This window comes from Rana temporaria, chromosome 2 (genome assembly GCF_905171775.1).
Source record: "Rana temporaria chromosome 2, aRanTem1.1, whole genome shotgun sequence".
In the NCBI taxonomy this organism is placed as follows: Eukaryota; Metazoa; Chordata; class Amphibia; order Anura; family Ranidae; genus Rana; species Rana temporaria.
The window spans coordinates 391217934-391239665 of record NC_053490.1 but is presented as its reverse complement, the minus strand read 5'-3'; the positions used below and the strand labels follow the sequence as shown (position 1 = coordinate 391239665).

General features: G+C 43.2%; 1 protein-coding gene across 2 annotated transcripts in view; it reads left to right on the top strand.

Annotated features, from left to right (window-relative positions):
- The window catches only part of DHDDS (dehydrodolichyl diphosphate synthase subunit), a 39462-nt gene extending 19797 nt beyond the window's left edge, over positions 1 to 19665 (top strand). For both annotated transcript variants that reach the window (XM_040338013.1, XM_040338012.1), the window contains exons 6-9: positions 4889 to 4990; positions 6456 to 6570; positions 18979 to 19086; positions 19220 to 19665. In XM_040338013.1, coding sequence (XP_040193947.1) covers positions 4889 to 4990; positions 6456 to 6570; positions 18979 to 19086; positions 19220 to 19453 — 559 coding nt within the window. In that variant the 3' untranslated portion in view covers positions 19454 to 19665. The remainder of the gene's footprint in view (positions 1 to 4888; positions 4991 to 6455; positions 6571 to 18978; positions 19087 to 19219) is intronic.
- Positions 19666 to 21732: the final 2067 nt, after the last annotated feature.

The following is a 21732-nucleotide window of genomic DNA, read 5'->3' as shown; positions in this document are numbered from 1 at the left end:
GTTTAAAAGAGGGTGGGCTGATCAGCCATTTTGTGTCTCTTTTTTTAATTCCATAGGATTCCTTGCTGTCAATTTAGTGTTTTGACATAGGCCTACAGTCCTCTCAGCTGAGTGGCTGCTTCCTGCGATTACAGGCCTATCATTTCTCAGCCAGCCTTGGTTCCTCACAGGCAGAGAGATGGTGAGAGGGGCAATGGACTTCCAGATTCCTTCATCAACCTCCTCCAAAGTTCACCCAACAATATTTCTCATATAGGTCAGATTAGCTCTGAATCCTGGCCCTTATATGGTAACTGCACTGTTTCAGGGCACCTCCTCTTCCTTTGTGTCAATGGATAAAATCTCTGCAGCCATTTCTGGATGAAGTGTAAGCCGTTCAGGAATCCTCTGTAGATGAGTCCTCTTAGGTGGAATCACAAGATCCAGGGTTGTCTCAGACACAGAAGGCCACAGTAGGCTTCCTGGCAAATGGTTGCACTAACCTTAAGTTGCTGTTACCTGTATCTTCTTTCCCCTGAAATTCTCAAGTCATTTTCAGTGCACCCTCACTTGCAGGAAGTGATGTATACTGATTGGGCTCACCCCGAAGAAGGCGTTTGCTCACCAGTACTCAATTTGAAAAAAAAAAAAATCGACAAGAGATGGGGTTTGCATGCTATTGAACCGGTTGTTTTCTATTTGAATGACACCTTGACTGATAACAGTATCGCCTCCTTACCCCCCTTGCCCATCTGTAGTGTCCTTCCCCACTTTCACAGGCTTTGCTGAGGCAGTTGAAGCCATTGGCTCCTTCTGTCATCAGTCAAATCTGTTGGGTGCCTACATCCTAAGCCTTCAGAAGCTTTGCCTTGGTTCAGACACAGCATCTGGAATACCTGGGCTTAATCCTGGATATGTCTCAGGCAAGGATACTGCTTCTGCAGGAGAAGTGCCTGCCTCATTGAGCCCAGATGGAGTCTCTAAGACCCCTTTCACACTGGTACTGCCCATAGCCTCGGCGGTAAAACGCGCTATTTTACCGTCGGATTTCTGGCGCATTTCAGCCGCTAGAGGGGCACTTTTAACCTCTGCTAGCGGCCGAGAAAGGGTTAATGCCGCTACAGCGGCGTATTGCCGGCGGTACAGCAGCACTGCCCATTGATTTCAATGGGCAGGAGCGCATTAGCAGCGGTGAGTTCACAGCTGCTAATGCGCTCCAAAGAAGCTGCTGGCAGGACTTTTTCTGATGCCCTGTGAGGAGCAGCTGTTTAAGGGCAGATTGCAGACGATATTTCTAACACTATAGCGCCTGCAAAATGCCATCAGTGTGAAAGGGGTCTAAAGATTGCTGAAAGGTCCCTCAATCTAAATAAGCGTGTGAATTCTGGGGAAGATGGTAGTCGCCTTCGAGGGGGTCTCGTATGCACAGTTAAACTCCAGAACTCTGCAGCTCAGTATTCTGGTGATTTCAGACAAGTGTTGGAAGTCCTTGGAATAGCCAATACATCTAACTGACAAGACAAGAGCAGCTCTGGAGTGGTGGATATCCATGCAGGTGCTGGATGCAGGGAAACCCTTTCTTCCAATGACATGGAAGGTCTTGATGACAAAAGCCAGCCTCTTAGGCTGGGGAGGTGAATTGGAGAACCTCTAGGTTCAGGGAATGTGGTTGTCAGAGGTGCAGAAGTTGCTGATCAACCCTCCATATTCACTTGAATGGGTGACCTTTAATGCTGGTATTGACTGCTGAATGCAACATGCCCTTTAAATTTTGGGTGAAGCAAAGGAGGTTGGCTCTGGCATGGGTACAGCTCTGTGAAGCTGCATTTCTCTGCTTAGGTGGGTGTAAAACTGTGTTCAACTGACTGCTTTTACCACATCTGAATGAGCCCTTATGCCACGTACACACGATCGGTTCATCCGATGAAAACGGACTGATGGATTTTTTCATCAGATATCCGATGAAGCTGACTTTCATCAGTCTTGCCTACACACCATCAGTTAAAAATCCGATCGTGTCAGAACGCGGTGACGTAAAACACGACGACGTGCAGAGAAAAATGAAGTTCAATGCTTCCGAGCATGCGTCGACTTGATTCTGAGCATGCATGGATTTTTGACCAATGGATTTTCCCACAGACGATCGTTTTTTTTTTCTATTGTTTTTTTAACCTTCAGAAAATTGTAAAACCGGTTCAATTTTTTTTCACCGATGGGGGAAAAAAACCGATGGGGCCCACACACGATCGATTCGTCCAATGAAAACGGTCTATCGGACCGTTTTCATCAGACGAACCGATCGTGTGTACAGGGCATTAGAGTTCCCTTGTTCAGCCCTGCGGAATGAATGAATGAATGAAAGAAATTACTCTATTCCCTCATCCATGTGGATGTACAAATCTACTCTGTTGGCTATTGTAATATGACAGCCAGTACCCTAGCTGTCAGAATACCAAAACAGTGACTGCAGCTAATTGGCTGCAGTCACTGTTCCACTGACAATTTTCTACTCTGCTCCTTCAATTTTTATTTTATTTTTTACTGAAAGTTGCTGAACTCTTCAGTGCCAAAAAGGCCACCTATGGTTAGAATTGCAGCCGACTGCAGCCAAGACCATATAATATGGTTAACATTTTTAAGGTCAATCAGGCAGGCCCCTACATGTTTTGGTAAATCTAAAGGAATCTAAAGGAAATTGGACAACAAAAGTTGTATAGTGTGTATGGGGTCTAATTTAGCAGTTTGTTTTTCGGACAACAATGTGGCAAATAAGATAGAAACTAATGGAAAGAAGTTTACACATTTCTCAGCAGAGTAAACTGCATTAACCACTTAAGGACCGCCTTCTGCACAAATACGTCGGCAGAATGGCACGGCTGGTCACAAACATGTACCTGTACGTCCTCTTTAAGTGCCCAGCCGTGGGTCGCGGGCGCGCACGATCACTGTGGCGCTGTCATTGATCGTCTGTTCCCTGATATAGGGAAAGGCGATCAATGACGTCACACGTCCAGCGCCGCCCCCCTACAGTTAGAAACACATATGAAGTCACACTTAACCCCTTCAGCGCCCCCAATGGTTAACTCCCAAACTGCAATTGTCATTTTCACAGTAAACAATGCATTTTTATAGCATTTTTTGCTGTGAAAATGACAATGGTCCCAAAAATTTATCAAAATTGTCCGATGTATCTGCCATAATGCCGCAGTCATGAAAAAAATCGCTGATCGTCGCCATTAGTAGTAAAAAAAAAAATTGCAATAAAACTATCCCCTATTTTGTAAACGCTATACATTTTGTGCATACCAATCAATAAACGCTTATTGCGATTTTTTTTTTTCTACCAAAAATATGTACAAGAATACGTATTGGCCTAAACTGAGAAAAAAAAATATTTTTTTATATCTTTTTTTGGGGATATTTATTATAGCAAAAAGTAAAAAATATAGATTTTTTTTCAAAATTGTCGCTCTATTTTTGTTTATAGCGCAAAAAATAAAAACCGCAGAGGTGATCAAATACCACCAAAAGAAAGCTCTATTTGTGGGAAAAAAAGGACGCCAATTTTGTTTGGGAGCCGCATCGCACGACCGCGCAATTGTCAGTTAAAGCGACGCAGTGCCGAATCGCAAAAACTGGCCAGGTCCAATACCTGCGTAATGGTCCGGGTCTTAAGTGGTTAAAGGACATAGGTATGTTTACATATTACAAATCGGGCACCAGTGTAGGAGCACCCAACACGTCGAACAATTTAAATGCCCAAAATTATGGGAAACAAATACTGCATTGGGGGTGAGTCAGATTGGAAACTGAGCTGTACCAGGATAGGTGGCATGGTTGAATAGAGAATAACACCATACTAATGCTAGTGAGCACTAAGGGCAGTAGGATATCCTGTGTTCTAAGAACATTGGGGTGATGCGTATCGGCTTACGCTGCTTCTGAAGGGTAGGTGCAGCGTGTGAGGTCATTTGGAATTGCTTAGCTATAGATTGGCGTTTTTTTATCTCCTGTAATAAGGGATCATACTCATCTGGTAAGCGGCAGTGCAAGCTTATGGTGGAGGTACTTGACTGGTTTCACTTTTTCCGTGGTGTTTTGGATCACATATCACTGTGGATGAAAAAAATGTTGACACATTTTCTCAAGGAACGTTATTTTTGGTTTTAACTAACCCAAGGACTTATGAGTTATTTTAACCACATAGGCCTTTTTCGCTTGTCTTGTCACAGCTATGCATTTATGCTCTTTATGTATCTATTCACAGTATTTTTTTTTTATTCACTGTATGATACTATCATTGAGGTTATTTTTATTATTCACACGGTTCATTATTTCTCAGCGCAGCTTTTTTTGTCCTGTGTGCTATATCCTGTAGTAATAATAACAATATGGTGGAGAGGGGATCCTTCCAGAGCCTGAAATGGCTCTATGATGTCAGCCGACAGTGGCCTGTCGGCGTATTCTGGGTCACAGGAGAACACAAGTAAGAACACCACTGTAAACAACAAGAAAAGTATGGCCAAAAGAGACATACTTCTCTTTTAAAATATCAATCAGATTTGCAGTAGTGAATTCTCATCCTACTTTAATTTGGTTTGGTTTACAAATTATTCCAAGACTTGATTTACTAAATGTTTAGATACATACAAAATCATAGTACCCCTTCATTGCTGTAAAGCCCAGATTATCCTTTATCAAAATGGCTCCTATAATGGCAGCAATCCTGAGAATGCATTTTTTTTATTCACCAGTCTTGTAAAATATATATTTATATGCTATGGCTGCATACACAGTTCATATTTGTTCATATAAAGTTATGTTATATATATTCTCAAACTGGGCTAACATACTTTTGTATTTGTCTTTCCCCTAAAAAAATTACATTTATTTATTTTTTGGTCTTTAGGTGTTTTTTGAATGTTTGCTTCGCTTACACATCCCGGCATGAGATCAGCAATGCAGTCCGAGAGGCAGCCTGGGGGGTCCAAGAGGGACTACTAGACCCAAGGTATCTGTCAAGGAGAAGATTTTCAATAACATATATCTGTTTATCTTTAGATGTTCTGGAAATATAGTATTTATGATCATAAAGGGGGGGGGGGGGGGGGGGGAAGGGAGAAGTGGGACTTTAAATGAGACATCCTAGATAAATGTCTCCATCCCTAATTAATATATAATAAAATGGAGGAAGTTCGGGACTTTAAATGAGGCTCGTAAGTAGAACAATAGATTACATGAAACAGCAATTTTAATAAAATAAGTACAAATATCTTGGCCAGCAGGCTCCACATAACTTATATCTTTAATGGCAATTCTTAAAATAGCTACATCACAGCATGTATGATATCATAAAGCATCTAGGATAGCCTACAGATTGAAAAGGCTGTAGGCTCGACGCGTTTCGGCGATTTAGGCGCCTCATCGGGAGCAGATGCATATAATCTGGAAAACATAATTAAAAATAAGGACCAATGTGTGTTCAAAACTCTTGAGCCCTGGTTCACACTGGGTACGATTTGGAACGATTTGACATGTCAAATCGCATCTCAAATCGGCGGCAATTGTTGGCAATGGCACTGTCCTAATCAGTGCGACGCCGCATCTGCGATTTCAAAAAGTAGTTCCTGTACTACTTTTTGCGATTTCGGGCCGCGATTTACTTCGCAGCAGTGTGAACCTAGGCTAAAAAAGGGAAAAAGATAAATAATAAATTAATTGAGTCAAGAATTGAGGGTATAGACGAGGGAAATATACCAACCTCCTACTTTACACAGTATGCACAAAAAGTGTGCTGGGTGGCACTGTATTGGCGGCAACCGTCATATATCTCTGCCGGGAGCTGAGGGGGCGTGGAAACCCAGGGGAGAGGGACACCTCCAAAGAGCCTTCAGTGGGTAAGTAATGCCCACATTGGCACTGGTGACGATGCCGGGAGGGAACCTGTGAAATATGTGGGAAAGATGTGAAAATATGTTGGGAACAAGGGAATGTAAACTAGTGTATGGGCCCAGTGTTGTAGGTCCCTATGCCATTTGGACCTGGTTAAAGCCAGCCTCCACAACAGCTGACAATCTTCCATTTTCTTCCCCACAATCGGGAACATAGACAAGGTGCTCTGTGTAAGCTCCAAGTCTATCCTAGTCAGTGCTAACACAAATCTGAAGATCCTTTTCCACTCCCATGTGACAGAACTAACCAAGTCATCAGGTAGCAGCACAATCACATGATCCCTATACCAAGAAGTACTGGGATGGTAATCTCTAAACCTGGGAGCAAAGGAAAAAACATGCTGTAGGGGCTGACTTTCATGGGAACCTGCTGCTTTGCTTTGTGTGAGCAAATTTAGCACACTCAAACAGCATATTGTTCCTAGTGAAAGCTTGCTATGGTAACAAATGTAACATAATCTAGGATGGACAAACACTTGTTGACTCATGCAAAATTAAGTTCATATTCTTTTTAATGCTTTTCAGTGATGTTACTGAAAATCTTCTGGACCATTGTCTGTACACCTCACATTCTCCAGATCCTGATCTCCTTATCCGCACATCTGGTGAAGTTCGTCTCAGTGATTTCCTATTATGGCAGGTCTGTTTTCTTTCAACCATTCTTAATATATTTTTTTCTAGAGTTCCTTCAATATAAGCTCTGTTAATTCTCGAAATTCTTTAATCTTTTGCCGACCTGCTCACAGAGGATGTGCACCACGTTTTACCCATAAATCGCAGGGTTCTGCCTGGTTTGGGGGGAGCATGTGCGCACATGCCGCTGACCTGTTCTGTGATTGGCTTACAGATGACTTGTCAGCAGGTTTCGGCCAATGATTTTGCCCATGAACCTACTGATCAGCTGTAGCCAGTCACAGCCTTGTTTGTAAATGCAGACACAGGATCTGGCCGGTTCAGGAAGAGAAGAAGGCCAGATCTGTGTTAGTAGAAACAGAATATTTACACTTGCATACACCTGTTGGGCACGTTTAAACCTTTGATTGCTCTCCATTTAACCCTTTTGCTGCCAGGCCCTGTGCTTCATTTTTGAATTCAGGTGGCCAGGCCATTTTTGCAATTTTTCGATTGCTTTTTTAATCTTCCCTTTACAGCTTTCCGAGTTTGTTAAAGGTGCTACTGATTTTTAGGGCACAATGATATTAGCGCAAATGTTTATCAAAGCAATATTTCCCCCCTCACCTTCCAGGACAGCTACTTGAGAGATGATTGGCTCGGCCCTTTACAGGAAACACAAATCAGACCACTTTAAAAGGCCCCTCCCTTTCCTCTGTCCCTCAGTTTTGTGTTTCCTGACCTCCAGGAGTATGCACCGTTATGTTTTGTTTCTTTTTTGGTCTGGTGACTGTGGTTAGCAGACCCCCCTTGTTCAGATACTCAGACTGGTTGTGGCCATGTCTGCAGTATTTACTGCTCTTGCAATCTTAGAAGGGCCCCCCCCCCCCCCCCCCGTTTTGGTTACTTACCATCTTTATTTTGCGGCAACGGCCAGCGCCCTGGCTAGCGTGGTGCACCTAGAGAGGTGGAGGACTGCATCCACATACTGTTTCCCTTCTCGGGTGTATCAAGATCGCCAAGGTCTCGGCTTAATGCTTGTTCCATAAGGGCTACCATTTATACATGGACCACTTTTATGCAAGCGTGTAACTTTTTAGACATTTGTTACTTAAAGCAGAGTTCCGCCCAAAAGTGGAACTTCCACTTAATTGCCCCCCCCCTGGTGTCACATTTTGGTACCTTTCAGGGGGAAGGGGGAAACGACTGACAGGTCCGCTTCCCCACTTCCAAGAGGCCGGGCCGTGGCCCAATCTTCCTTCCTCTGCCACATGGCCAATCAGAAAGTGCAGTGTGCATCGCGCATGCGCAGTAGGGAACTGGACGTGAGGCCAAAAGGCTTCACGGCCTGGAATGGCGGCGGCTGCACCCGACAGTCGATTCGAAGACCGGCTGGGGTGCCAACATTGTGGGCTCCCTGTACAGGTAAATGTCCATATAATAAAAGTCTATTAATTTTTTTTCCCAAGGCGGAACTCTTCTTTGAGCACCTCCATACTAGGCACTTTCACCCCCTTCCTGCCCAGGCCAATTTTCAGCTTTCAGTGCTGTCGCATTTTGAATGATAATTATTCAGTCGTGCAACACTGCACCCATATGAAATTGTTATAATTTTTTTTGTTTTGTTTTTGACAAATAGAGCTTTCTTTTGATGGTATTTGTTCACCACTGGGTTTTTTTTTTTAAACTAAAAATTACTAAATATTTAAAAAAAAAAACATGTTTTTCCTTGTTTCTTTTATACAATTTTGCAAATAAATTATATTTTTTCATAAATTTTGACCAAAATTTGTACTGCTGCATTTCTTTGGTAAAAATAACCCAAATCGGTGCATATTTTTTTGGTGTGTGTGTGTGAAAGTTATAGAGTCTCTGGTACCAATCTTAGGTCTATCTCATTTCTTGAGGTCCGAACATGCCAAGACAGTACAAATACCTCTCAAATGACCCCTTTTTGGAAAGTAGACATTCCTAGGTATTTAGTAAGAGGCATTGAGAGTTTTTTTTTTTTTCTTAATTAAAAAATTAGCTAAAATTTATTTTTTCACCAAAATTTTATATTAACCACTTAAGACCCGGACCATTATGCAGGTAAAGGACCTGGCCCCTTTTTTGCGATTTGGCACTGCATCACTTTAACTGACAATTGCACGGTCGTGCGACGTGGCTCCCAAACAAAATTGGCGTCCTTTTTTTCCCCACAAATAGAGCTTTCTTTTGGTGTTATTTGATCACCTCTGCGTTTTTTATTTTTTGCGCTGTAAACAAAAATAGAGCAACAATCATGAAAAAAATTCAATATTTTTTACTTTTTGCTATAATATCCCCAAAAAAGATATAAAATTTTTTTTTTTTACCTCAGTTTAGGCCGATATGTATTCTTCTACATATTTTTGGTAAAAAAAATCGCAATAAGCGTTTGATTGGTTTGTGCAAAAGTTATAGCGTTTACAAAATAGGGGATAGTTTTATGGCATTTTTATTAATATTTTTTTATTTACTAGTAATGGCGATCAGCGATCTTTTTTTGTGACTGCGACATTATGGCGGATACATGGGACACTTTTGACACATTTTTGGGACCATTGTCATTTTCACAGTGAAAAGTGCTAAAAAAATATGCACTGATTAACATGAAAATTACAATGGCAGTGAAGGGGTTAACCACTAGGGGGCGCTAAGGGGTTAAGTGTGCCCTAAGGGAGTGATTCTTACTGTAGGGGGGCGTGGCTGGACGTGTGACGTCACTGATCGTCGTTCCCTATAACAGGACATCTGCGGGGCGCGTTCAAGGAGCTTCGGACCGGGTGTTTTTTTTTGTTTGTTTTTTTATCGTGACTGCGACATTATGGCAGACACGTCGGACACTTTTGACACTGTTTTGGGACCATTGTCATTTATACAGCTATCAGTGCTAGAAAAATGGGAAGCGTGGACTTCCATGACCAAATGATGAAGCAGTATTTAGCTTCCCGCAGAGTTAGACACTGGTACAAAAAAGAGTGTCCAAATATTTATTTAAATTGGCTATATACAATGCCTTTGTTATTTATAGAGATACTGAAAGAAATGGATCCTTCCTAAAATTTCAGGAAGTGATAATCGCAGCCCTTTTGTATCCAGAAGGCACTGTGGTCCAAATCCAGATGCAGTTAGCTGGCTGCATGAGAGACATTTTCCAGATGTCCTCCAAGGTACCCCAACCCAAAGGTCGACCCCAAAAAAATGTAGCGTCTTTGGTAAACGTGAAATAAGTGGAGTTTTGTCCCTCCTGTCCTGGCCAAGCCTCTGGACTGCTTCTGTCACTACCACACACTGGTGGATTATTAGTCTAGGGAACAGCATGGCACAAGAAGGGTCTCTAAATATGTTGGGAAACAGTCTATTACCTTTTTAAGACCCTAAAATTAAAGGCTGGAATAGGAAAAGTTATGGATCTGAAAGGTTATGTTACAAAAAAATTTGTAAAAAAATAAGTGGTTTATTGCGTTAATGTTATATCCTTACTGTGTGTTATGGTTAACTGTTATTTGCTTTGCAGGAATGCAAATCAGATGCAGCACTGATTTGTGTATTCCAAAAGCAGCAGGGTGCTGCTCTCAGATTACATACAGTATGTCAGTGCCTGCAGCACTGCAGGGGCAGATTTCTCCATCTGCAGTTAAGAAAAAAGTATGCTCGGCTATATGCGCGTGGGATGGTCAGCGGGTGGCAGATCCTATGTTTTAGCATATACTTTTTTTTCAGGAAGAAAACTAAAATGTATTTTTTATTTTCCATTTTTCAAAAACTTGTGACAAAAAAATGAGATCCGCGAAATACTCACCATGTCTCTTATCAAATACCTTGCCGTGTCTGCTTTCCGAAGAGGGCTTATTTTGGTGGGGGGCTTGTGTTTTTTCACTATCCTGGCATTTTAGGGCCTCTAAAAATGTGGTAGGTAGTCAGGAAATCCAATGCATAAAAGTGATATTAAAGGCAATTTAAAAAATAAATAAAGAAGAAGCGGATCAGCAAAACGCTTTGATGCACAGAGGCTCACTCACTTGATATCATGTAACACATCTGAAATATTGGACCCTTGTTGGCTATATTCTGTATATACCGTACGTGTATACATGTTTTTAAATTACATGTTTATATGTGCAATTTTTATATATTTTTTGTTTGTATGAATCAAATATGGATTTTATTTAAACAATGTAGTTCAATTTGCCTCTAAAGTTTGGCCCCTGGGTTATTTTTTCTTCCTAATTTCAATGAATATTTACGGATGTGGCATAAGAGTGGTTTCAATAATTGTATTTAAAAAAAAAAGAACATGTTGTTATACTTACCTGCTCTGTGTAGCGGTTTTGCACAGCGCTTCCCCGATCCTACCCCCGATCGCCACTCCCTTCTGCAGGGTGCCTTCAGAGCAAGCATTTTGTAATGGGGTTACTCAAGCAGGCTCGCACCTGAGCTGCTGCTTTGCGTGTCCATTCACACACAGAGCTGCGGTTTGGCATGGCCCGCCCCTCTCTCTTTTCATTGGCTCACTGGCTGTGATTGACAGCAGCAGGAGCCAATGGCCGAGGCTCTCGTGCACATCGCTGGATCGGGATGGGTCTCGGGGTTAGTATTAGGGGGCTTCTGCACAGAGAAGGTTTTCTACCTTCATGTATGGAATGCATGAAGGTAAAAAACCTTGAACCTTTAGAACCACTTTAATGCCCCTTGAAAGCCTGAAGGAGATCATTGGGTTTTGGGCCCTTGTATGTAGTAGGCTCCCTAAAAAAAAAAATCGCTCATGTGGTATCCCCATACTGGGGATAAGTAGCAGAATAGGTTTTGGGTGCAATTCCACATGGCATGTGTGAAAAACATCACATTAAAGTCACAATTTTGTGTAGAATTTGAAATGAACCTTAAAAGCGTGAAGGTTATTATTGGATTTTGGGCCTCTGAACATGGCTAGACTGCCAAAAAGTCTCTCATATGTGTTATCCCCATACTCGAGAGAAGTAGAAGAATGTGTTTTTGGGTGTAATTCCATGTATATGTGAGAAACGTGTGAGAAATATCTCATTAAAGTGACAACATTGTGTAAAAAATAAAATCTTCCATGGACTTAACATGCCTCTCAGAAAATAACTTAGGGGGTGTCTACTTTTTCCAAAAAGGGGTCTTTGGGGGAGTTTGTACTGTCCTGGCATGTAAGCACCTCAAAAAATGTGATGGGCAGTCAGATCTACGTAAATTCCAGTATATATACCATAGTTTGTACTGTAACTTTCACACATACCAGTGTGAAATACACTTATTTGGATTTTTTTTTTTTTACCAAAGACATGTAGCATAATACATTTTGGTCTAAATTCATTAAGAAATTATATTTTCTTTATCGTACATCACGGGACACAGAGAAGCATAGTAATTACTATGTGGGTTATAGAGTCTACCTTCAGGTGATGGACACTGGCACGCGCCTAAGGCAGGAAGTTCCCTCCCCTATATAACCCCTCCCATACCGGGAGTACCTCAGTTTTTTCGCCAGTGTCTAAGGTGTTGGTCACGAGTGAACATGTGCTCTGAGGAGCTCCACTGGAGGGATCCATGCTGGATTTAAAAAGCCTCCATAGAAACCGGATCCGTCCAAAGTGCCCGGGCCCCGGTTGAGAAGAACGGAGTTTGCCCTGTAATGCTCCTCTTTTGAGGGCTGGATCCTGGGTTTCAGTGCTTTGGTCAATTTCCCAAAAACTTACTGACAGGGTGCGATATGGGTCCAGGGGTGTGGTGTTCCTGTCCATGAACCCCCTCATTTAGCCTCCACCTGCTGGTAGTTGGTTCCTGGGGAAGGTTCCTCCAAAACTTTGGCTACAGAAGTGTTTGTTTTTGGTCCTCACATGCTGGCTTCGGCTGACAGCAACCTCGTGCACGGGCACGTCACGTGCACGCGCGCAATAGTCATCATAGGCACGCGCGCAATAGCCTACTTTGATGTGTCCCGGCGCACCGGGACATGCGCGCGGTAGCGTGTGTGCACGCGGCCTCGGTATATGCGCGCTGTGGGACACGAGCGCATGTGCACGGCCTTGTAATAGGCGCGCATGGCGGAGACGCGTGCACAAGGATTTGTTTCAGCTGCTCTCTATGAGCCTGAAATTGCAGGACAGAGCAGGTCAGGTGACTTGCACCTAGTCCATAAAGCTCAGTCTACCTCACCCATCCTGGCTCACGGTGTTTTTTTTTGTGCATAAATTGACAGTGGCATTTTTTAAGGCGCATAGTGTGCTCTGCATCTCGCTGACCATCAAATAGCAGCGTCAGTGCTGGTCTATAGGTCCGCAAGTGGATGCAATTCCTGGCTGTGAGTACCTCGGCTTTACTATGGCAAAGGGCTCAGGGACTAAAAATGCAAAAAAGACAAAGGGTTCGCCATCAGGCTCAGAGGATCTCGGGCATGCTTCTGCAGCTATTTTCTCTCCTGATAAATTATAGGTGGCCCAGGGTGATCCATCGGGGCTATTGGGTGCCTCAGCTGCCCTTGCCCCGTCTGCTCCAGTGTTTGTAACATAGGAGGCTCTGGCCTCAGCCATGGGTGGACTGGAGAAAAGATTGGCGGCTTTAATTGCATCTTCTCTTTCAAGAGATAAACGCACCAGGTCTCACTCTCCCCCTGCAGAGTTCCTTTTGACGGAACAACTATCCCCAGAAGAGGTTGATTTACCCTCAGGGGATCAGGCAGAGGGTCAGTCAGATGTCTCTGACTCTGAGGATTCTACCCTGGAGGAACCGTTTTCGGCTTCTCAGTCCGAAAGGTTGTTAGTACAGTCCCTTACTGAGATGGTCCGTTCGGCCTTCAAGTTACCTCTATTAGAGCCAGCTTCTAGCTCGGTCTCTTTGAAAGCCCCTCAGGCGGATTATTCCTTTCCGGCTCATCCGCTACTAGAAGGTCTTATCTATCAAGATTTGGAACATCCAGATTGTTTCTGCCTCCTAAAAATGTTTCTATTTTAGATCCCATGGAGGAGAAGTTCATTAAAAAATGGAGTGTCCCTGCAGTGGACGCAGCTATCTTATTTATTTATTGTTTATCTATTGTTAAAAACATCATTCGCTACAGCCAGAGGGGTAACACAACCTGCAGTAGCAGCTATTGGTATCTGCCAAGCCTTAAAAGACCAGATGAAGCAGGTCTTGAAAGATGTCCCGGCTCAGCAAGCTCGGGAGTTGGTCGACTTTCCCAAGGCATTGTGCTTTGCAGTAGATGCCATCAAGGACTCTATACAACACCTCCCGCCTTACGCTATCTTTAGTACATATGCGTAGGCTGCTCTGGTTGAAAAACTGGTCTGCTGAAACCCCTTGCAAGAAGCTTCTAGCCGGGTTTCCCTTCCACGGAGAGTGTTTGTTTGGGCAAGATCTGGATGGGTATATCCAGAAAATTTCCAGTGGCAAGAGCATGTTGTTGCTAGTTAAAAAGAGGTTTAGGGTTGGGAGCTGCGGTGGCTCAACGCGATTGGCACTGCGCTGACAAGCCATTCACCTCTGCAGCTAGGGGTTCGGATCCCGGTCTCGGCTTCATGTGAATTGAGTTTGGTGGTCTCAGCCCGGCTCCCGGTGGGTGTGCTATGCAAGGTAAGCCTGTGCTTAGTACGCCCACCCCCCTCCCACAAAAACCACCACACCTACACACGCACTCTAAATTGGGTTAACACACGCACATTGACCACGCGGTCTCTAAAGAGAGGCGAAGGACTAATGGGGCTGGTTGAGCGGGCTAATCCTCTCACTCCCTTATAGGGAGTCCCTCTGCCCTGTTGGGCTTCAAAGCGGAGCAGGTAGGGCGGGCTGTGTGGGAGGACCCCCTCACACACCCGCCATTGCCACCCGGGGCATGGAGAAAGGTGGCAGATTGCCTCTGGGGGAGGCCTGCCTACTCCCAACTCCTGCAGTCCGGCTCCTCTCTCGAGTACACGCACAAAAATACACTTTAAAAAAAAAAAAAAAAAAAAAAGAGGTTTAGGGGTCCCCCCTCCTTTTAAGAGGCCCTCCTCTCCAGTTCCTGGGCCTTCTGCCTCCAGGCAGTCCCGACGGCCTCCCGGAAGGTTTAATGCAGGAGGAAAACCTCAAGGGCAATCTCAGGCTCCCAAGAAACCCTGGAACCGTAAGCCGGACAAGTCTGCGTCTTAGTCAGCATTATGAAGGTTCACCCCCACTCAGCCGGGTGGGGGGAAGACTTCAGCTGTTTGCAGAGACCTGGCTAGAAAGGATCCAAGACAATTGGGTCCTCTCCGCGGTTTCCGAGGGGTACAGGCTGGAGTTGTAAGTTTCCTCCACCCCGCTTCCTGGCCTCAAGCGTCCCTAAAGTCTCTAGCGTTGGCCTTGGATCATCTGCTCTCCCAAGGGGTGATTCTAGAACTACGGGTGGAAGAGCAAGGTTTGAGTTTCTATTCAAATCTTTTTACCGTCCCCAAGCCAAACGGAGACGTAAGACCCATTCTGGATCTCAAGGCCCTAAACCAGTTCCTAAATGTCCGATCCTGCAGGGAGGGGAACTATTAGCGTCCATAGATATCAAGGACGCATACCTATTTTTCTTGGCCATCAGAAGCTGTTATGCTTCGATAAATCAGCGCCATTTTCAGTTTGTGGATTTACCCTTCGGACTAGCCACGGCACCTCGGGTGTTAACGAAGGTGCTGGCCCCCCTGGTTGGCCAATCTAAGGTCTCACGGCATATCTATAGTAGCCTATCTGGACGATCTGTTGCTCGTAGATTGCTCATTTGCCGATTTAAATCAAGCAATACGCAGAACCGTGAGGTACCTGGAGTCCATGGGTTGGATTCTCAACCTGGACAAGTCAGCCTTCGTTCCTGTGAAGAGGCTGGAATATTTAGGTCTGCTCATAGACACAGATCAGAGAAAGATATCTTTGCCTCAAATGAAGGTCGATTCTTTAAGGGAACTAGTCCAGTTGGTCAGTTCAAAGCGTCAGCCTTCCATTCGCCTTTGTATGCGACTCATGGGGAAAATGGTAGCCTCATTCGAGGCCGTTCCATTTGCCCAGTTCCACTCAAGGAGACTACAACACGCCATCTTATCCGCTTGGAACAAGAAAGCCCAAGCCTTAGACTTTCCTATGTTGCTCTCCCCTACAGTTCGGCAGAGCCTTTGCTGGTGGCTGGTTCCCCAGAATTTGCTAAAAGGGAAGTCCTTTGTTCCAATATCTTGGCGGGTAGTGACTACAGATGCCAGTCTGCTAGGCTGGGGTGCAGTCCTGGAGCAGCTATCTCTCCAGGGAAAGTGGTCGGTCTCCGAAAAATCTCTACCCATCAACCTGTTAGGGCTAGACGAGCTACCCGAATCTCTATCAGCATGGACAGACAAGTTGCGGGGGTATCCAGTCAGGATACAATCCCACAATGCCATAGCTGTGGCATACATAAATCACTAAGGTGGCACGAGGAGTCGTGCGGCCCAAAAGGAAGTGGATCAGATCCTGATTTGGGCAGAAAAGCATGTCCTGTGCATATCGGCGATTTTCATTCCGGGAATAGACAATTGGTAGGCAGACTTCCTAAGTTCCTAAGTCGCCAGCAGTTGCTTCCAGGAGAGTGGGGTCTTCACTCAGACATCTTCCGGGGGATTTGTCAGAGGTGGGGAACACCAGATGTGGATCTCTTTGCATCACGGTTCAACGCGAAGGTGGTGTTTCCGTGGGATCGGTTCTCCCTGATCTATGCGTTTCCTCCACTGCAATTGTTACCCCGCCTCCTTCGCAGGATAAAGTCGAAAGGAAAACCAGTAATTCTGGTCACTCCAGCTTGGCCCAGAAGGGCTTGGTTTGCAGAGATTGTAAGGATGTCTATAGGACATCCATGGATTCTTCAGCTCCGCCAATTTCCCACCCTTCCTTACAGTCTCTAAATTTAACGGTCTGGCTGTTGAAACCCATATCCTAAAGAGGAGGGGTCTCTCTAATTCTGTAGTGTCTACACTAATTAATGCCAGAAAGCCAACTTCTAGGCTTATTTATTACAGAGTTTGGAAGGCATATGTGGCCTGGTGAGAAGCCAAAGGGTGGCATCCTCGCAGGTACCTCATTGGCAGAATACTGGAGTTTCTGCAGTTAGGGGAAGACATGAGATTAATAAAAGGGAGAGTAATGGCGCTTGCTTTTAACAATTAATAAAATAATATAATAAAAATATATAAAAACATACAAATCAATCCACATTGAATCCGATAATCCCTATGTGCCAGAAAGGATGTATCACTCCTAATCAAACAATTGCCCTACCAACCATCAACAGACGAATGAGGGAGGTGGGGGTGAGCTGAGTGATTTTTTTTTTTAATGAATCCGTGAGTAATGATGGTAAATTATACCACCAATCAAATATATAATTCACATAAATATAAAAATATATTTAAAAATGTGAGAGTAATATTTTATAAGATAATGCCACTTAATAAATATGATGTGAGGAAACAAATATCAACCATAATCCAATGACAAAAAAATATATAATAAATGGTGAGTATATAAATACAAGTGTCAAAACCATGCATAAGCAGAATAAATAATTAAATAATTATATATTGTGAGTCTTTGTGCACACTTAGAAATAAGTGTGGAAGATAAAAAGTATTCAAATAAATAATTCAATCAGTTATTAAATCCCAAAGTGCAAAGGTGCTCCAAGCAGAAAAAATTATAATTAAGGAATCCTTCAATCCACACAGGATCCTGTAGTGCAAATGTGCAAACCAAACACTTCGTTTCCCCGAGCCTCTCACTTTAACAGAGGCTAAGATAAGCCTAAACTGATCTCCACTCCTGCTGGCTTGCTGAAACAGCTGATCACTCTCTCCAGATCTGCCTGTTAATCCACGTCCCTTTAGTCTCCTAGGTAATGTTTCCCAGGTCCCAGCACTACAGCTCTCAGGGTGGATGGCTCCCAAAGGAATGACAATAAAGGCTCCATAGTGTAAAACCGCAAATACATTTTAATAAGAATAAAAGCACTTACAGTGAAGTTGCAGAAAAACAGCGTGTGATCATGTATACAAGGCGTGAGATTAGCCTTGAGTACCATCAAGGGCCAGGTCTCAGCCTTATCAATATTTTTTCAAGGGCCACTGGCTACACATTCTCTGGTTAAGACCTTCTTACAGGGGGTGATTCGTATTAATCCTCCACAAAAACCCCTTGTGCCCGTGGGACCTGAATCTGGTTCTCTCTGCCCTACAGAAGCGACCCTTTGAGCCTCTGCTAGGAGGGTATCGGAGTTGGCGGCCCTTTCAGGTAAAGAGCCATACCTAATTCTTCATAAGGACAGAGTGGTCCTGCGGCCTCATCCGGCCTTCCTCCCCAAGGTAGTTTCAAACTTCCATCTGAACCACGATCTGGTTCTCCCTTCTTTTTTTTCCAGAATCTAGTTCTGCAACAGAAAAATCGTTGCATACTCTGGATGTACTGAGAGCAGTAAAGATCTATCTTGAAGCTACTGCTCAGATTCGGAAATCGGACATTTATTCGTTCTGCCGGATTGTCCCAGAAGCGGACAGGCAGTGTCTAAGTCCACTATTTCTAAATGGATTCGACAGGTCATTACTCAAGCCTATGGCTTAAAAGGAAAGATTCCTCCGCTTAAGGTTAAAGCGCACTCCACTAGAGCGGTTGGCACTTCCTGGGCAGTGCATCAGCATGCCTCCATGGCTCAGGTCTGTAAGGCCGCGACTTGGTCGTCGGTTCACACTTTCACAAAAATTTTACCAATTGGATATACGAAAGAGTGATGAAGGCGCCTTTTTCGGCGCAGTGTGCTGCAGGCTGCAGTTTGATTCCTCACGTCTGATGGTGCCCGGCGCCCTTTGGTGTCTCCCTCCCCTAATTTGGCATTGCTTTAGGACATCCCACATAGTAATTACTATGCTTCTCTGTGTCCTGTGATGTACGATAAAGAAAATAGGATTTTTATAACAGCTTACCTGTAAAATCCTTTTCTTGGAGTACATCACGGGACACAGAGCTCTCGCCCCTCTTGATGGGGATATTGGGACACTTATTGCTTTGCTACAAAACTGAGGTACTCCCGGTATGGGAGGGGTTATATAGGGTAGGGAACTTCCTGCCTTAAGGGCGTGCCAGTGTCCATCACCTGAAGGTAGACTCTATAACCCACATAGTAATTACTATGCTTCTCTGTGTCCCGTGATGTACTCCATGAAAAGGATTTTACAGGTAAGCTGTTATAAAAATCCTATTTTTTTGGGGATATTTTTATATATATCTATATAGATATGTGTTTTATAACAAAGTAGAATTTAAATTATTTTGTATGGGACACAATATTTTTAATATAACTATTGCACACATTGTTGTATTTGTGGCTGTTTGTTTTTTATATCTTTTTATATCTTTATCTGTCTTCTACCATCTACAGACATCACATGCCTGTTTGGTGTTCCAGTCAGTCCTGTGGCCTGAGTACACTTTTTGGAACCTTTGCGAGGCTATCTTAAGATATCAGTACAATCACAATGCAATCCAGGTGAACACATTATTGAATCCTATTACCAATGTGAAAAATATACAGCATGATTTTTTTTTTATACCTGTTGCTGCACTGTTTGTTCATTTGGACCACAGTGTCTAATTTTTGATCATATTATCTTTTTTTGCAGAAAGCCAGAGACCTGTACAGCAAGGAGCTAGCTAGGCTTCAGAAGGAAAATGACCTGGACTGGGTACATAAGAAACTGTGGGGTGTAGAGCATAGTGATGAAGAGGAGAAGACAAAGGCGTATCAGAGACTGCTGCAACAGTGCAGAACAGAGAGAGAAGAAAGGACACAGAATTTTGTACATGCACTGGAAAGGAAAAGAGGGGAATTTATACTGACACTGTGTGCCAGTTAACTGGGATATAAAATTGTTCTGTAGCAGAATTTCACAACTCTTCTCCTCAGGTATGAAAAACAGGTCAGGTTTTGACAGTTTCCTTAACCACTTCCCTACCGAGTCATTGCAAAATGACGTTGGCGGGAACATTTCCTCTTTCAGACTGGACGTCATATGACGTCCTTGCATTCCAGGCTGCTAGGGGGCGCCCCCCTCCGCCGCATTGCTCGGGACCCGGTGCCCGGCGGCCGCGATGTCAGCCGGGCACCCGCGATTGCCCGCAATCATGGCAGAACCATGGATTTGTGTGTGTAAACACACAGATCCATGTCCTGTCAGCGGTGAGGAGACTGATGTGTGTTCCCAGTACAGAGGAACACACATCGATCTCCTCCCCTTGTGAGTCTCCCTCCCCCTACAGTTGGAACACACTTTAGGGAACATATTTAACCCCTTCAGCGCCCCCTAGTGTTAACCCCTTCCCTGCCAGTCATATTTACACAGTAATCGGTGCAGTTTTATAGCACTAATCGCTGTGTAAATGTGAATGGTCCCAAAAATGTGTCAAGTGTCCGATATGTCCGCCGCAATGTCACGGTCACAATAAAAATAGCAGATCGCCGCCATTACTATTTTTTTTTTTTTTCTACCAAAAATATGTAGAAGAATACGTGTCGGTCTAAACTGAGGGGAAAAAACGTTTAGAAAAAAAAAAAATTATGATATTTATTAAATCAAAAAGTAAAAGATATTGTGTTTTTTTCAAAATTGTCGCTCTTCTTTTGTTTATAGCGCAAAAAATAAAAACCGCAGAGGTGATCAAATACCACCAAAAGAAAACTCTATTTGTGGGGAAAAAAAGGGCGTCAATTTTGTTTGGGAGCTACGTCGCACGACCGCGCAATTGTCATTCAAAGTGCGACAGTGCTGAAAACGAAAAATTGGTCTGGGCAGGAAAGGGGTGAAAATGCCCTGTATGGAAGTGGTAAATATATGAGTACGTGTAATTATTTAGAACTACAACTTAGCTAGTGGTTTGCATAAAGAAAACCTCAAAACATGACCTACCAGTGTTATCTGTGGACTGGAGCTGAGAAACATTAAAACGTATCTAAAGCCATGACTGTTTTAAGTTTTGTATAGTGTATGGAAGATTTAGCAGCCCTCTCAGGTTTTACTGCTGTTTGTGTCTGCTGGGGGGATGACCCAATTTTTCCTTAGTGACTGATGGGAAAAATACAGGAGTAGAGGGAAGGCCTTTCAAAGGGGATTCCTCTCACTTCCTGTCTTATTTATGAAACCCAATTAAGGGGGATCCATCAATTCCTCTTGCTTCCTGTCATTCTGAAAAACATTAAAGGGGATCCATCCAAGAGGACAAAGATGGCAAAAGTAAACAGGATTTATTTCTTACTCTGTCCAAAAATAAAACAAAGTTTTGGCTTTATATACTCTGAGGTGACTTTTATTAGGACTCGAGCAACAATAAATCTACTGTATTGCCCAGTGTGGCCAATCAGGGTAGCAGTACTTGCTCCAGCACTCATAAATCCCAATGTCATGAAAATAAATTGTCAAACCTAATGAAAATGTAGGTCAGATACTGTATATCTTCTGCAAAGAAAACTTGTTCAGTTGTTAATAGATGTCCATAAAGCCAACCATTCATTGCCCGTCCATCCTTTATTATTATACAGGATTTATATAGTGCCAACAGTTTGCGCATCGCTTTACTAATGATGTAACCGATGAGATTATTGCTAGTGATAATCTGGTGATGTAGGGATTATCTAATGATCAAGAATAACTGTTTTGAAAGGTGTATTCAATAGAATTTATTGCTGTAATTTCCTAGCATGATGGGAAACATTCAAAAGTGGTCAGTTCCCTTTACAGAGAGAAAAGGACATTTTTATTTATATTCCTCAAAATATTGTTAAAATTACAAGAAAAAAAATCACAGCAGCTATAAGTACTCATTGATTGTTACATTAATAGTCAGTATTCAAATTTTTCATTGAAGTCACGATGTGCTAATGTTTTTTGCCAGCTTTTGAAAGGTGGGTAATTGTATCTACATATAGTAGATAAACTGCACCTGAGAATATTAAACATTTTCTATGAAATGTTCTTTAAAAGCTAGTTGATCTATTGGCGTCAATTATATACATTGCATATATTTGTCAAATAACATGTAATTTTTAGAAGTTGGATAATTAATCCAGGTTTCAGCAATTTTTAAAGAAGTACTCATGCTTTTTCTCCCCAAAACAAAAGATGCATTGTGTATGGGAGTG